Source organism: Genypterus blacodes, unplaced genomic scaffold, assembly GCF_046128005.1.
Source record: "Genypterus blacodes isolate CSIRO-AG114 ecotype Tasmania unplaced genomic scaffold, CSIRO-AGI_Gbla_v1 ptg000048l_1, whole genome shotgun sequence".
Lineage (NCBI taxonomy): Eukaryota > Metazoa > Chordata > Actinopteri > Ophidiiformes > Ophidiidae > Genypterus > Genypterus blacodes.
In genome coordinates, this window is record NW_027466861.1 from 454,379 (window position 1) to 470,751 (window position 16,373).

The 16,373-nt window shown below is 45.8% G+C and overlaps 1 protein-coding gene across 2 annotated transcripts in view; it reads left to right on the forward strand.

The window, feature by feature from the left end:
• The window catches only part of LOC143000505 (FH1/FH2 domain-containing protein 3-like), a 66,264-nt gene that overhangs the window by 944 nt on the left and 48,947 nt on the right, over positions 1-16,373 (forward strand). For both annotated transcript variants that reach the window (XM_076149846.1, XM_076149847.1), the window contains exons 2-3: positions 5,165-5,277; positions 7,987-8,054. In XM_076149846.1, the coding sequence (XP_076005961.1) occupies positions 5,165-5,277; positions 7,987-8,054 (181 nt within the window). The remainder of the gene's footprint in view (positions 1-5,164; positions 5,278-7,986; positions 8,055-16,373) is intronic.

Consider the following 16,373-nt stretch of genomic DNA (forward strand, 5'->3'; position numbering starts at 1 on the left):
AGATTGAATATTGTTATTCTATGTTTCCTGAGGTAAGATACTGGTTCTGTATCAGCGTTAAGTACTCAGATTACTTAACCTAATGTTTGATCCTCCAGTGAAAAGCTGCCCGGGTCAGGAAATATCCTGATGAATATTAATATATTAATATTGTAAACGTCCGGGGCCTTGTTGCCGTGTAAGCTCCCGGCTGTGTGTCCCTGTGACAGGTGGATGCGGGACTTAAGTGTAACCAGATACATCCTGCGTCGCCTCATTCATCCAGCAGCAGCAGCTCTGACACCCAGGAGCCTAGCAGGCACACACACAGGCACACACAGTCACAGAGACACACACAGGCATACACAGAGAGTCACACACAGTCACACCCTCACATGAAGTCACAATCACAGATGATCCAACGGGTGGAAAGTGTCAGACTGTGAGGTGTGGTGTGTGTGAGAGAGGGAGAGAGAGAGAGGGAAGTGTGAGAGGAATCAGTAGAACAACCTAGAAGAACAACATAACATTCCTGCACTGAGCAAGGTAGACTCACACACGCGCGCGCACACACACACACACACACAACCACGCCCATGTATTAATCAAATGTGCAGGTTATCATTTATTATTTATCATTTAATCGTGTGTTTGGTCATACTGCTCAGGTGTTTGTTTGTAAATATTCAGGCAATGAAACAAAGTAAAGTGAACTGGAAATGAAAGGAGGATGACGAGGGAGGGAGAGAGGGGGGGGGGGGGAGTAACAATGAAGAGGTTATAGAAAAAGTTATAAAAAAATTCGATTTCTGATATAAATATTTGTATTTTGGACCTGTTTAATATATCAAAATGAGAGGAAATTAACTTTAATGTCAGTAATCCAGTAACATAGCAACCGTTTTATACAATATAAATTCATCTTTAACATTCTGCTTAATATTATATAACTTTGCTCTTTACTATTTCACTAATCGAATCGCCGCCTTTCACCATTTAACAATCGCACATTTCCCTATCGAAGTTTCGATGTTGACCTGATTCGTCGTGCAGCCTCACAGATGAACTCTTGTCGTGCTGTCAATCAAGTTGGTTTTGCCGTGGCAGCAGCTCGATGGCCTGTGGAGTCACATTCAGTGCAAAGTCAAATCTGAACAAATGTAAACATTCCCCCGGCACAGCAAAGCTTCTGATTACACCCTGCACACGGACAGATGGCTCGGCCTACACGTGCGTTTGCCATTTTCCCCCCATCAGGACAGCGGCGGCGGCGTACGCGTGCTGCACGTACACGACAGATTACAGGGCGAGACGGCGAGGCTGCCCCTGATCTGAGCGCTGACGTAGGAAAGGCTTGAATATCACTTCCAGTCGCTCGCTCAGCCGTGACATGGAAACTGTCCGAACTGCCGTCTTCCTCTCTCTCTCTCTCTCTCTCTCTCTCTTCCTCTCCTTCACCCTGTGATGGAGCAGCGCCGTGTTTGGTCTGTGTGTAAAGTATAGGTCACTTCTCCCAGAATTCCTGTGGCCGGGGCCTGGATCCTCTCTGCCACTTTGTTCTCCTCACTTTGGGTGCCGCGGTTTTTCTGACCTCTTCCTCCTCCTCCTCCTCCTCCTCCTCTTCCTCCTGCTCTCTGACCGTGCACCGGCGCATAAGCTCAAACACAAACACACACACACACACAAGGTTTAGCTGACTGGCAAAGGCTAAATCAGTGTGTCACTAGTTTGTCATTTTGTCCAAAGCTGCTAAACAAAGAAATTTCACTTTCACATCACTTTCTTCTTCTTCTTCTTCTTCTTCCCACACTCAGTCAGGTTATTGTGCTGCAGTTGAACGGCAGGAAGTCTGTTTAGGGTTAGAGTTAAATTGCAACATAGTGAATTAATCGTCTTTTGGGCCGTAGATGAAGGCGTCTTGTGCGTTTCCAAGTCTCCATCCCCCCAAGAAGCTCTGACCAAAAAGTCCATCTTAACCCAGCAAACCTGAGCGCTGAGTTAACTCAACGACAAAGCGAAAACATTGGGCTCTGTACAGCTTTGCAGGGAGAGAAAATTCCCATTCGCCTAAAAACAACAAAGCCCACAGACTTCACAGCTCCACTTGTATTTCATTACCAAAGTGTTTCCATTAAAGCAACATTGAGAGATTTAATGGCGGCGCTGAACACGCCCCTCCGCTCTCTTCAAAGTGTCAGATCCTCTCCGGCTCCGATTTTTGCAACGTTAAACTCTTTTAAAAAAACTCCGCGAGTGTCTCGGTTACGTAAGGGCATCGTTAAGCGTCGCTCCCGCCGCGATCGCCAGCAGGCTGGGTGTTGTTTTAACGTGGAAGTAATTACTCCCCCCCCCACCACCCCCCTTTTTCTCTGGGCCCGCTCCTCTGGGAGAGTTTGATTAAATGAGTGTAAAGAATATTAGCCACTAAGTGTTTCCCCGGGCCGGACCGGAGCCTCCAGTGTGAAGACTTTTGTGGTTCTCCTCTGGAGCCGCCTCTTCTCCCGGCTCCCTCTGGCACGATGTGTTCTGTTTTGTTATTACTCCCGTTACCCCGAAGACGTGTTTTAGGAAAGACAGGGTGCACCGCTCACGTATTGCGTTACAGGGCGGTCAAGGGCTCGCTTCTTGCTGTCCAAGCAGTTTTCTTTTTACGATGGAGTAAAGCGTAGATGGAGCTGAGATGAGAGGCGACGGTGGGAATCCCTGCCGCCCCCGCCGTTACTCAAGGCCTCCACCATCTGCTGATGTCTTGGTGGAGATTGGGCACAAGAATCAGTTTGGTCCTCTTAAGAAGCAGGGCACCGGGTCGGAGCGTGATTAACTCCCCTCCCTCTATATGAGAGCTGATGTCAGTCTGAGATTTACCAGGTTGCAGACGCCGTAATGGCTCTTAAAGGGTGAACAACAAGGAAGACGCAGTGGGTGAAGAAGCTTTAATTGATCAGGAGGTCAGTTGGTGCGCAAATGGCCGAATAGCTGTTCAGGCTACAAAACTCTTCCTCAAAGACACCAAACATGTACAGATTTTGACTATCCATAGGATGTCAGTGACGTGGTTCCTTTGAGTTGTTCCAGTATCGACTGCCTCCTTGTCAGAATAGGGGTGGAGGGAAAAAATAACAGTTTATACTTTTATTACCACTGAGAAACTTTGGTATTCTGTGCATTTCTTATTTCTTTGTCTTGTTGTCAGTCTTTTGATTGGGATGCATCAGGTATTTGTCTTATCGTAGCCTTTGACCCCGAATGACTGAAGAAGAATCTACAACGTGACAACGACAGGCGGCTGAGCTTCTCCTTGGCAGCGCCCCCTGCGGACACGCACACCCCCGTCCTGCGTGCACGCTGCTGCCCCTGGAGCAGAGTAAATATAGCCCGGGTATATTTAGTTAGAGTCCATCCGACAGTCCGTCTCTCTGACTCTCGGTGTTGTGACGCAGCCACCGGACAGACCGGAGCAGCCCTGGGGGCCCGTTTGGCAGCACAGCAGGGGGGGGGCCGTGAAATGTTGTTTAACTCATCGTACATCATTCAAACACAAGCTTCTTTAATGAGGAGTTCATACCAAGGTCATATTAGTCCCACTTCTTTAAAATTTGCGTTTTGACTGGGAGTGAAGTCATATCTGAACGCCTGCTTGTCTGTTGTAGTCGGTGTTGCGATGTAACAAAGCGGAATTTCTGCTTTCAAGTTTTCGGATTTCCAGTTCCACCGATTTTTTAAATGCATTTCTGACGGTTTTCCTCCGACGCTAACCTTGGTTCACACCTCGTAAGAACACAATGATGGATGCTGCACCTGCTCCCGGCTTGTGACTCAGCTTATAAACGTGGATCCAGACAGACGTGTGGCTGCGTTACTCTGCACCTGGTCTCAAACCTTGGCAGGGTCACACGGCGAAGGTCGGGTCACGTGTGACCCAGGCCGCACTGTGGCGTCACCTCAGATCAGCTGCAGTGAAATGTTCTTCTTCCTCTCTCATAACTAAAGCTATGAGGTTTAATGTGTGTAAATTATGTACATGGGAAAGACTGTATAGACGTATAGAAGCCAATGTACATACATACGCTATTTTCTCATCCATGGAAACTGCTGCAAAACAAATACACAACTGCACAAAATATTAAAATGTCATATTTCTCAGAGCTGGTACTCCCTCTCTCTCTCTCACTCTCTCTATCACTCTCCCTCTCTTTCCGTGTCCCCCCTCTGCTTTGGGTTTCATGTTCTGCAGGCTTTATTGCTACATCTCCACTAGTTAATTCCCTTAACAGCTCTGTAATGCTTAAAACAGAACCCTCGCCGCACACGTACGTCCGCAGAGCACCGTGCACGCTTTTGCTTTTTGTTCTTACCCCCAATCACCCCCATCCACCCCCCACCCACCTCCCTCCCTCCTCTTCCACCCTGTAAAGCGACTTAATTTTATAGCCTCAGATTGTTTCAAAGCGGGTGTGAAACAAGATGCAGAGGAGTCGCGAGGGAGCGTAAGAAAGTGCGGGCTGAGAGAGAAGTGTCATTCCTGTGGGTAGTTAATGTACGTACATCGCACCCTGGCCTGGAACTGTGTGTGTGTGCAGTATTTCACATGCCACTCTTTACTCCTAAGTGCTCCATCACATTTTCCTCTCCTTTTTAGGTAGAAATGCAGATTTTTAAGCTTGGGACCAAAATCTGCGCAAGTATGGCCTGATTCCATCCAATGCAGTAAAGGAACGGAATCCAGTTCAAAGCGAATTCTTCTTCTTGCTTACTTGGCTACAGATGAGATAAGCTATTTTAAAGCGGGCGTATAATGCTCAGATATTAGTTATTTTTCTCATTTTTATAGTTTGCTATCGAAGGGTGAACGTCAAAAACGTAGGTTCACTTCTCAGAAAATTAAGAAATCCTCAAAAGTTTAATAAGGGCGTAAATCAACTCATCGTGTTGCCGCTGTCCAATGAGAAAAGAGCAGAAAGGTGTCATCAAGCAGGCAAGCACCTAAATGACTTGTTCAGCAGCGTGCACACTGAGTCACAACAGATTGAAAAGGTTTGAAAATAGACTCCAAAACAAAACCTGGAAATCTGTGTAATCTGCCTTTTGGGTCAGTTTGGTTCACAGCAGGGTCATGTTGAGACGTGTTCCACTCCATTTTGAATATGGAGTATAGAAATGTGTTGACGCTTCTTTTCTTTCTCAGCTCGATGACTGCACGCTGCAGCTTTCCCACAATGGCACCTATCTGGACCTGGAGTCGTCTCTGGCTGAGCAGAGGGACGAGCTGGAGGGCTTCCAGCAGCAGGACGACACAGGGTGAGGAGGATTTAGACACACACACACACACACACACACACACACACACACACACACACACACACACACACACACACACACACACACACACACACACTGGCCATCATCAAAACAAATCTGATCGTTTGAGACAAAGAGCTTTTTTGAGTTTCTTCATTGTTTCACAACGAGAGGAATCATAAGCTGCTGGTTACTTGGAAGTGCAAGTTCACAGAAAGTATGAAATGCTGCGGAAAGCGGGACAAACATGCCGTTCCTCCCTCTGCACAGGACGGCACAAATGAAAGTTTCGGGCTCTTATCGTTGCATTTCTCAAGTGCAGCAAATGATTCATTCAGGTGTGGCAGTGAATTATTTCTTAATTCATCAGTTACACATGTGTTTGAGCCAAAACACCTCATGTGAAAAGGTGAAACTGAGGAACATCCTTCTATCGGCAAGAAGGATATCGAATAATAATTTGAATCTTAATCAAGGAAGTTGCAAGTTACAGGAGCTTGTTTTAGGTAAATGCTCAAATAATGCAAACACAATGCAAATTGTATTGAGTTGGCTTAGTTCGACAGAGCTGCTTTGTCTTCATTGTTTATTGCAGTCTGGTCAGCTTTATAGTTCTGCTATAGGCTGTAGCTAGTTTACTGGCTAACAATCCAGATAACAATAACATTGCGATCAGAAATGCAGGTTGCGAGAGCCGATAACATGGCCCTGATGATGTCGCCTCCAAGCCCTTTGTAAACACAAAGTTCTGTCACACAGCCAAGAGAAAGGCAGCTGCTAACAAGCTGCGTGTGTACGTGTGTGACGGTGTGTGTGTTTGTGGAGTGTTTAGGTATGATGATCTGTTTGAGGACGCGGCTCAGGGGGACGATAGGTGATGGCAGACAGAGTGAGCTCGTCTCCATGTGTACGTCTGTTTGTTTGTAAGTGTGTATCTCTATGTCTGCCGCGCCTGTCAAACCCCTGTGATGGATGATGGGCAGGTGAACAGAGGTGTGTGTGTGTGTGTGTGTGTGTGTGTGTGTGTGTGTGTCTTTGAAGTGGCTTAGAACACGGGGAACCGGTTAGATTGGAACGGCCTGTCAAAGTGAGATTCTCAATGAGGTCATGGCCCAGCAGGAAATGAATAAGCCATTGTTTTGGGGCGTGTCCAGGTATGAGTGATGTTTATGTTGTGTCAAAGGAGAATAAACCAATCACATTCCCTCTCCACATCCTGAAAGTAGTTTTTAATGACTCCTTTACATCTTTAAGGTTGACTCTTAACCTGTGATTGACCTTTTGTTCAGTCGGCGGTAACAGATCTCAAACCGAGGCCACAGTGCAAACAACCCCGCCACACAGATCAGATCATTAGAAAAGTATGAAAACATGTGTGTGAGGAAACTCCATCTACATCCCACCAGCTTGTGTTTATGATGCCAGTGTGTCGCCGTTGCAAGTTGTTACCGTTGCAAATTTGTGCGTAATAAGTGTTGTCTTATCACCGCAGTGCTCGGACGGTGTTTTATCAGTGTGTCAGTGATAGAAGTGGCTGATACACTCTTTGAGATCAGTGGGCAGAAGCTAAGGTTTGGAGACAGACAGTCGAGCTTTGGTGTCCAGGCGTCCAAATTACAGTAAAAACAGCTGATGGGTGCACTGATACAGGATTAAAGATGAGAGGGAACTAGAGGAGCTGATCATGTCAAATTCCTTGCTGTGCCATCATAATTACCTTCATTTGCGTGCGTGGGTGTTGTATTCCCATTGGAATTTTGCTTACTGTGTGTGTGTGTGTGTGTGCGTGTGTGTGTGTGTGTGTGTGTGTGTGTGTGTGTGTTGTGTCTGCTCCTGCAGTTCTGCTGTCTGTCCTTCAGAGATGTGTATCAGTATAGGGGCGCGTATCCAGTGCAGTCTGACTGTTTACACGCTTCCTAACATGCCGAAGTCTTTACGGCATAAAATGTCCATCATAACATAATCACCAGATTCAGAATAACAATGATATTTTCTTTATGTTAAGTTTGTTTCCCTCAAAGAAGCAGATGATGTGTTGGGATAACAGCATGTAAGTTCATATACAGAGAAGCTCAGTCAGTCAGTTTACTGTGCATTCCTGATATCAATCCAACTATGTGTGTGTATTTATTTATTTGTTTAGATTTGATTGATATTTCTGGGAATGTACTGTTATTTATTTAATCATTTTATGCAAATTAGCCTTTATCTTGTTTCTAAAGTGAAGTGTCAAATTCACATTACACAGATTTCAATCCTTCAGTCCTCACAGGGTTTCATTCCTCCTTTACTCTCCCTGCAGCACTACTGTGCACGCCTTAGGGCAAAGAGCCCAGTATCAGGTACTTTCAGGCTGGCTTCCCTTTATTCCTGCTGCGCTCTGATTGGCCACCTGGATCAAACCTGACATAGCAATACAAACAGATAACAAAGAAAACGTTGATGGCGGCACAACACTCACTGTACAGAATACAATAACACTGTGTGTGTGTGTGTGTGCGTGTGTGTAGGCGCTTACATTTTAAATGTGTTTCATGTCCACATCAACAAGTTTCTATAGGTTTGGACCTCCAGCTTTGACACGTTGACAATGTCCCACATAAAAAACAGCTTTTTTTAGAAATACAAAATCTGCTTATCATGCATTTTACTTACCTCTCTCTCTCTCTACCTCTGTCTCTCTCTCTCTCTACCCCCCCCCCCCCCCAGGTCCAGAGGGAAGAAGCACAGTGTTGTTTTACGGACCCAGCTGACGGTCCGTGTGCACTCCTGCATCGGTGAGTGCTGTGTGACATGTTTATATATGTGTTTAACACACACTTCTCCCTGGACAGAAACACACGCACACGTGTGCAGACACACACATCAGCAAGCCCGAGAACACAATGTACCGCGTGTTCGTATGGCTGTCCAGGGGTTTCCATATGGTTCAACCTGAGGCCTGAGGACCTCCCACTCTGAAGCCATCAACACTTTCTCCTCATTCTTCACAGCTCCATGATCGTGTCAGTAATTGCATTATGTGTGCATGGTGGAAGGTTTTATGTGGGTTGACAGAAGAGAGCCAAGAGTGTGTGTGTTTGTGTGTGTGTGTGTGTCTGTGAAAGGAGGCGTGTAAGCATTTTGGTGGCAGCTTTTTGAAAAGCGGACGTTCACCTATTAGTGACTCACATTGTGGCACCCTTGACATGATGAAGAGGAGAAAAACCAAAGTCTCCCGGATGTCTGCTACATTAACGACTTCAGCGATGACTGTAGAATAAGAAGTGTGCATCATAATTAAGTGTGTATAATAAGACCTTGTTGGCTATCACACCAGGTGGCCCACAGCCTTCCTCTGTCCTTCTTTCATTCAGTAACATCTCTCTCCTCTGGCTCCCTTCACTCCTGTCCTGCCTGCCCTATCTGCATGGTCAACATTCTCCATGCCAGTGATAGCGCTGCTAAATCTGGATGCCGGATTCGGCGGCTCGGATTGGTTAGGAGCCTGGCGGGGTGAAAGGTCGCTGTATGTGGGACAATAAAAGACATTTCAGCAGCTTTTTGTCAAACTTGGCTGGTAAATAGTAAAATAATCCCCCCCCCCCCGTTTGCAGACTTTGTTTAATATGTGAGGGAGATAAACTAGATTAGATCACTGAGAGGTTTTTGACAGCAGTAATTCTCACATTGTCTATTATTCTTTCTTTTCACGTGAGATTAAAGTCCGTCTGTCCAGTGGAGTGGCGCATCTAATAAGAGTCACAGGGGGGCGTTGATTGAGACGGATGAGTCCTGCTCTTAAGGGGATGAGAGGAAGTGACCCGAGCCTGAAGCCACCTGCTACACACACACACACACACTGTAAGAAAATACCACCCTTTTTGTTATCGTGCTTCAATGTCTGTGACTGTTGATGTTGACAGATGTTGTTGTCTCTCTCTCTCTCTCTCTCTCGCTCTCTCTCTCGCTCTCTCTCTCACACACACGCACTCACACACTTGACTTGTTAAATACAGAGCTGCATCATGGACACATGTGGTGCATCTGCTTTTGAAGAGCAGGAGTGAAAACTCCAGTGAAAGTTCTATCTTATCTTATCCTAAACCTGATTTTTGACGGTAGAGGGTTTTGCTCATTAGATCCAGATTTAGCTCAGATGTTGGTCAGTAACCCAGCAGCGACTCCATGCTCGGGTTTGTAATTCTGCTGCATGTAACACGCATGTAATCATCTAGTTTAAGTCCAGTCTACAGACGAGAAACAATTTCCTTAATCTAGCATTTTCTGTCTTTGACGAGGATTAGGATTGTGTTTGCTCTGATGTCAAAGGTCAGGGAGATCCCAGGATTTGAGGGTTTCCAGGTTTCTTTTCTCATTCATTGATCTGCTTTCAAGTCCACAAAGCCTACGACGCTCAAGAAACGAATATAATCTAACGGCTCAGACAGCCTAACTCTGAAAACGCCTTGGCATCGCTGCTGACGGAAAAATCTAATTACAAACCGGCACACCAGTTTGGGAATAAGGATGCTCAGTGATGCGTGTGTGTGTGTGTGTGTGTGTGTGTGTGTGTGTGTGTGTGTGTGTGTGTGTGTGTGTGTGTGTGTGTGTGTGTGTGTGTGTGTTCATTAGTGTGGCTTTGCATGTGACGAGGCAGACACTTTGGCATTGTCAGCAAAGAAGTGACTGTGTCTGCGTATGCATGTGTGTGTATCTGTGTGCGTGTGTGTGTGTGTTAGACATGGAATTAGCCAAGTTCAAATGTTTTTAAAGGGTGCAGCAGTTGATCCTTGTTACCAGCACATCATTCGAATCGCCTGAAGTGTGGCTGTGTTCGTTTACTTCATCAGAGTTTGTCATTTGTCTGGAAAATGGAAGAATTGAGCAAAACTGTGTTGTTGCTGCTCTTTCACTGTTTCCACTTGTGTTGGTTTGGTCTCAGCACCTACAAGTTTACATGCAACGTACATGAAACATCTAATCCATTTGCTTCATAAAAATGTGAAATCTAATCTTCCTCTTCTGTCTTAAACTTTATCTGAGAAGTCTGGAAAAGTCCAGAATTTCAAACCCAGTGTTTGTCCTGCCCGTTGTCAGATTACCAATCAGACTCCCTTGTTTCAGGGTTAATTTTAGTCGCCTCTATGGCTGCAGAGCTGTTGTAGGCCTTGGCTGAGGCCTGGACAGGGGTGACTGAGGGAAGGTGTTATCTTTAGACAGTGTTGACAGCACAGAAACATGCGAGGAAGACCAAATGTGAAAGGTTTCAGCGTGAGAGGAAGCATGATGGCAGAAAACCTGTTAGAGAGGATAAATGAGTAACTGAGCGGCAGTAATCGGGTTAATACTGAAGGAAATGTGGGAAAACCGGGATAAAATTGATGGAACAGAGGTGAAATGGAGGAAGGAATATCCAAACCGGATATGCAGCAGGATGTGGACCTGGCATGTGTTTGGGAGTTCGCTCAGTCCGTCACTACTTAGCTGTGGAATTCAGCCCGTTTTAAAAAATTTGGCTTCAATGATGGATTTCTGTGTCCAATTATCCGTCTTTAACGAGCCCCTGCAGTGCCGCGAGGAAGGGGGCGGGGTCAGAGGTTGCGACGGATCTCTGGTTGATTGGCTCAGATTTTCCCTTGTTGTGCTGTTGCGTAACAAATTAGCAGCTTGTCGAAAAATGTGTCAGCTTGCGTTTGATCTCTTTCCATGCTCTCAATCCTCCCTTTACACTTTCAGCGGAATAGAATTCTCCTCCTGGCTGATTGTTACCCGACTTCTGCTTTCTCATCCATTTTGAAACCGAAACTTACAGCCAAATCAAAGTATTACAGTTTTGATCTCCAGGATTTGAGCACTGCAAAGGTTTCTGTGATCTTTGTAAATAGCTGACATGGTGGTCTCGGGTGATAATTGTGCAGCAGTCGTTGTTCTTGGTGGAGGGGGGGGCAGCCTGGTCTTGGGATAAGGTGTGGTAACGGCGTGGTGTGACAGGGAGATAATGCATTGTATTGACCTGGTTGGGAAGGGGGGGGGGTGTAAGACATCTGTGGTTGCTGGAGTCGTAAACCTCCAGACACGTTAAATGGCTTTGCTGACGAGCTGCGCTGCAATATCCATGTTGCTCTAAGCCTAAACAGGCTCTGATTACTAAAGACTCCGGCCTCGTTGACTCTTCATCCGTTATGAGTGTGTGGCGCTCTGAATTTTCCGTTTGCCTGAGCTGAACCTGGTTCAAATATAAACAAACTCGATAAGTAGGAAACAAAACTGAACACAGATCATTAAGGGGATTTCCAGGTTGCATGAAATATGTACTGAACCCAGACTGTCCACTGAGTGACGCTGTAACACTGGAAATTGGAAAGGGGGACTGTTATTGTGCTTACCTAAAGGATGTCCCTTCCAGCATTGCGGGACATATACAGTATAAAACGCCTACTTGACTAAGGATATGAATAGATTCTTTTTTAGTAGCATATCTAGATTATGTGATTGTGAATGGATTTACTCAAGCATGTGAATGTTTCAGTCAGCTGGTTCTGTCATACTGTACATTTTGCAGTGAGCCTGTAGACTTGGTCCCTTCATCTCCTTGTGGTGAAACTTTCCATCCGTGTTGAACCTCTGAATTTCTTTCTTTTCCTGGCCTGCCCACTGTGCTTTGTAGATCTATATTTACTCTGCGCAGCATCACACACACACAGCACATGACTCTTTGTTCTCAAACACACCTGTGGCTTCAGCTCGATGAAGCTGAGCCCGGTGATCTCTCGTGTGCCAGGGAACAAATACATTTTGCTACGTTTGTGAACTTCCATACAAGTTTAGACCTGCCGCTCACACCGATTTATCTCTACTTAGCCATGATATCTTGATCTGTGTGTGTGTGTGTTTGTGTTCGCTTCGTACACCTGTGATTATAGTCGTTGAATAAGAAAGTCACTCACTATTTTCGCTTTGCCCTCACCAGCAGCCGAAACCCAGAGGAGTAACTGAGAGCATTACACCCACATGAGTCATGCCTTGCTCACCGCTGAGGGAGGTGGTGAGATGGCGTGATGGGGCATAAGGGATGGAGGTGAAGAGCAGTTGTGGTGGTGGAATAATTGGACAGCAGCAGTCTTTGTAGGGGGTCCATATCATGCATCCATGCTGCAGCTGTTCTCCAGGAGCTCTCTTAAAGCGATACTCGACATTTACCTCTGAACTACCGGGCTGACATTGATTTATGTAAGTTTGACCAGTTTTGGACCTGTTTGGTGGGAAATGACCACGTCTGTCTGCTCAAGTGATTCCGTCAGTAGGCCTCTGATTGGACCTGAACCCAGGGAACGCGACCTTTGTGCTGTTGAATAAGCAGCATCGTGGTTCCATTGGGGTTTGTTCAAAGTCCTACGAACCGGATCACAGGACACCAAACATCAAAAAAAAAAAGCTCCAACCTACATCAGTGACTCATTTCAGATGTAAATTTAGACCGGGTCCCTTTAAGGAACTGCCTGTCTAACCTGTCCTACAGTCACTCACAGTTACATAAATGTATAGAATTGGAGTCTGCAGCAACTATTTCCATCTGTGCCAGTAAGCTGACAACGACAACAACAGCTATGAATATTGCTTTGTTTACACTGGGTTTTTAGTGTCAGGCTGCATAATTCCATCATTATACGTGTTAAAAATAGTATGTGGTTGTTTCAGCTTTTATGGTTTGGCCCTGCTGTCCGCGCTGCACGTTGAGCATCTCTGCGACTCTGATCCTTTTTGCGAGTCCTGTCTGTGCGTTCCGGCTCTGTGTGGATGTGGCAGGGTTTTCCCAGGGCTCCAGTTATGCTGACAAACACGAGCAGCCCAACTGTTCTGCTGTGGGATAGCAAGCGGCTGTTTGGGGTTTCTGCTCTCCCAGGCCTCACTGCACTTACTGGAAGAAATACATCAACCATAAATGTGTGTGTGTGTGTGCGCACGTCTACGTCCGTGAGTTTACGTCTAGGCTTGTCCTTGTGTGTGTACATATCTGCACCCGAGTGTGCCTGAGCAAACCTCTGGCTGGTCTGTTTTAATCATTTTGAAAGTATTACATAATGTAATAAAACATTACAATTACCAAAAGCTAAACATCCAGAATGCACTGGAGGATCTGCGGGCTTGGCATTGGATCCAGCCGTGGGCTTTAAGAGGGATGATGGGTTTTGGGCATGTGTGGAGAGGGACCGGGGGGGAGGGGGGGTTTCCAGGGTAATGGTGAATCAATTAGAGAGGGAAACACAAGGGAAAAACAAAGCAAGGAGGAAATGCACCTGCCAGACAGACCAGCAGCTGGCCAGGAGCTCCGCAAGTTATGTCATAGCTCTGAGGAGACGAGAGGAGAGGAGAGGAGAGGAGAGGAGAGGGATACAGTGAAGTCTTTGGTTCTGTTTTGACGCCTGTAATAGACACTCGGGGGTTCAGGCACGATTTCTTTTAGGAAATTCCAGGAAATCCCAAGCAACTTACGTAACACACGTCCAAGTCCAGTGTTTCTAACCTGAAAGTGTTTGGGGATCCTTTTCCTCATGACATCACTCTGACACCTGAATGAGTCGGTCTGAAATAGTGTGAAATGAACTGAAACACTCTGAGAAGGGAAAATTACAACAGAATATTTGAGCTACTGAGATTTTGAGAATACATTTGTAATATTTCAAGAAAAAAGTTGCAGTCAAGCACGACTGTTTTAACGTCTTAACACTAACTAATGCTATACTATACCAATACTAAAGTTCAACTACAGAGCCTCCATGTTTTTCATTTTGATACACACGTTTTATTCTTTTAATATTTACAACTTTCTCACAAAGAAATCCAACTACTTCTTGACTTTTTCTTATATATCTCTCACTTTGGCTCTTAAATGAATGTTTGCATTGTGAGCCAGTCTGCTGTTTGTCACGATGCTCAGCCTGTTTCACTTTCACAGCTTTCTGTCAGTGATGTCGGTCAGGCGTTCTGCCATTACGCCATAAAATAAAACTCCCACCGACTTGAGATTTGAGCTGTTATTTTCTGGCGTGATGTATAGTCGCACCTTTTGTTTGGAGCCGGTTGCCCTGAAGTTGCAGGGGGGGAACTTGTTGTGTGTAGCATCAGCTGGTGGAGGCGCTCTGGTCTCTATGCTCCTCACAGGCAACAGGTGGAGGCCTAAGAGTGGACCTGGTGAAGTGTAACCTCTATCTTTAGATGTACCAACCCATGCCACACTAACCCCCTTATGCCTCTGCCATGTATCATAGCTCCTTTAGGACACACACACACACACACACACACACACACTGACAAAACACAAACAAGGGAGGAGGATAATAACAGACCAGTGTTGTATGAGTCAGAGGAAGATTTCACTCAGATAATCCACTAGGCAAGCAGCACAGATCCTCCAATATCCTCTGTTTACTCTCCCTGTCTACAGCCAATCTCTCTCTCTCTCTCTCTCTCTCTCTCTCTCTCTCTCTCTCTCTCTCTCTCTCTTCCTCTTCCCCCCCCCCCTGTTCCACACATTAATCACACCTGTATTCATGTAAGTGTTCATCACAAACAATGCACCAAAAACTTGACAAAGCCACCGTCATCCGATTCATCAAACTTTTTCCAGCATTGATAACATTGATTTGGTAGTTGTGCCACCAAAAAAAGCAAATGAATCATTAGTTGAATTAATTATCACTCTATCAATCAACTGAATCATCCTCCAACTTGGAAGCATGAGACTGCAAATATGTGATGACCATGAACTCAGCATGAGTGTGTGTGTATGTGTGAGAGAAAGTAGAGCAGCGCTGAGGCGAAGCTTGTCATCGTCGTGGTAACAGAGGGTATGTCTAAGAAAAGCTGGGTATGTTTGTGTTTGTGTTGTGAGTGGCTATTCCTGTTTACCGTGTGTGTGTGTGTGTGTGTGTGTGTGTGTGTGTGTGTGTGAGAGGGTGGGCAGCCAGGGGCATGTGAAGGGCGCTGCCAGTGTGTCTGGCTGTTTTGGTCTTTGGGGTGTGAGAGGCGATAGGATGTGTGCGTGTGTGTGTGTGTGTGTGTGTGTGTGTGTTGAAGTGACAGTGAATTTCCTCTTTGGAAGGTGTGACGTGCTGAGGTTCTTTCACAGCTGATGTCCTTCATCTGCTGCAGTGAGGACAGCTTACAGTCGACTGTGTGTGTGTGGGCGTGGGGGGCAGGGAGGGTGGGGTGGCGTGGTGTGACTGTACTGTATGTGTGTTGGCTGTGCGTCTGTGTGCTGTTGCTGAGTCTAGCGTAATCTCTGTCCACGTTTGTTGCCATTCCTTAAATATCACAGAACCAGCAGGCAAAGTCTGGAGGTCTCACTTTTCTTCCCAGTTTCTGTGTGCCTCACTCCTCACACACACACACACACACACACACACACACACACACACACACACACACACACACACACACACTCAGAGTGCTGGGGCCTCTATCGTCATCTGTACCATCAGCAGCCTCAGAGACTCGCACTGTCAGCCAAGACCAACACGCAGAAAATAGACAGTCGCAAAATAGTTGTCCTGATCCGTCGCTCTCCCGTTCCACTGTCTGCCAGGTTTTCCTTTTCACTTCGCTTGACATGGGACTGCAACGATGCGTCGTCGTCGTCCAAAGCTGCATCTGCCGGAGAGCGATGCAGGATTTATCCCCTTAACTACAGATTAATGGACATGGCACGGCACAGATGTGTGAGAGCGGCTTGACACGGCAGCACTGACACGACACTCGCGCTGTAAATAAAAGCTTCTTTGTTATGACAGCTGTGAACCTACACGCACATGTGGATCATGTTTCAGAGTTTCTAAACTTACACATGCACATGCAAACACCCTCAATAAGTCCATCCGATGTTTATTTTTGCACACTTGAGAATTTACTACCCACTTCTATTTTTAGATCATATCAAACATATTTATACATTCTTTAAGTATCTTTAAATAGAAATTCAGGACATTTATATCCAAACTTAATTTACATTCTAGAGATTTTTGTTATTCATATATCAGATCTGTAGACTGTAGAACGTGTTAGAACATGTAAAAGCCCCTCTACATGAATTGAGGAGTTCAGTTGGATACAAATAT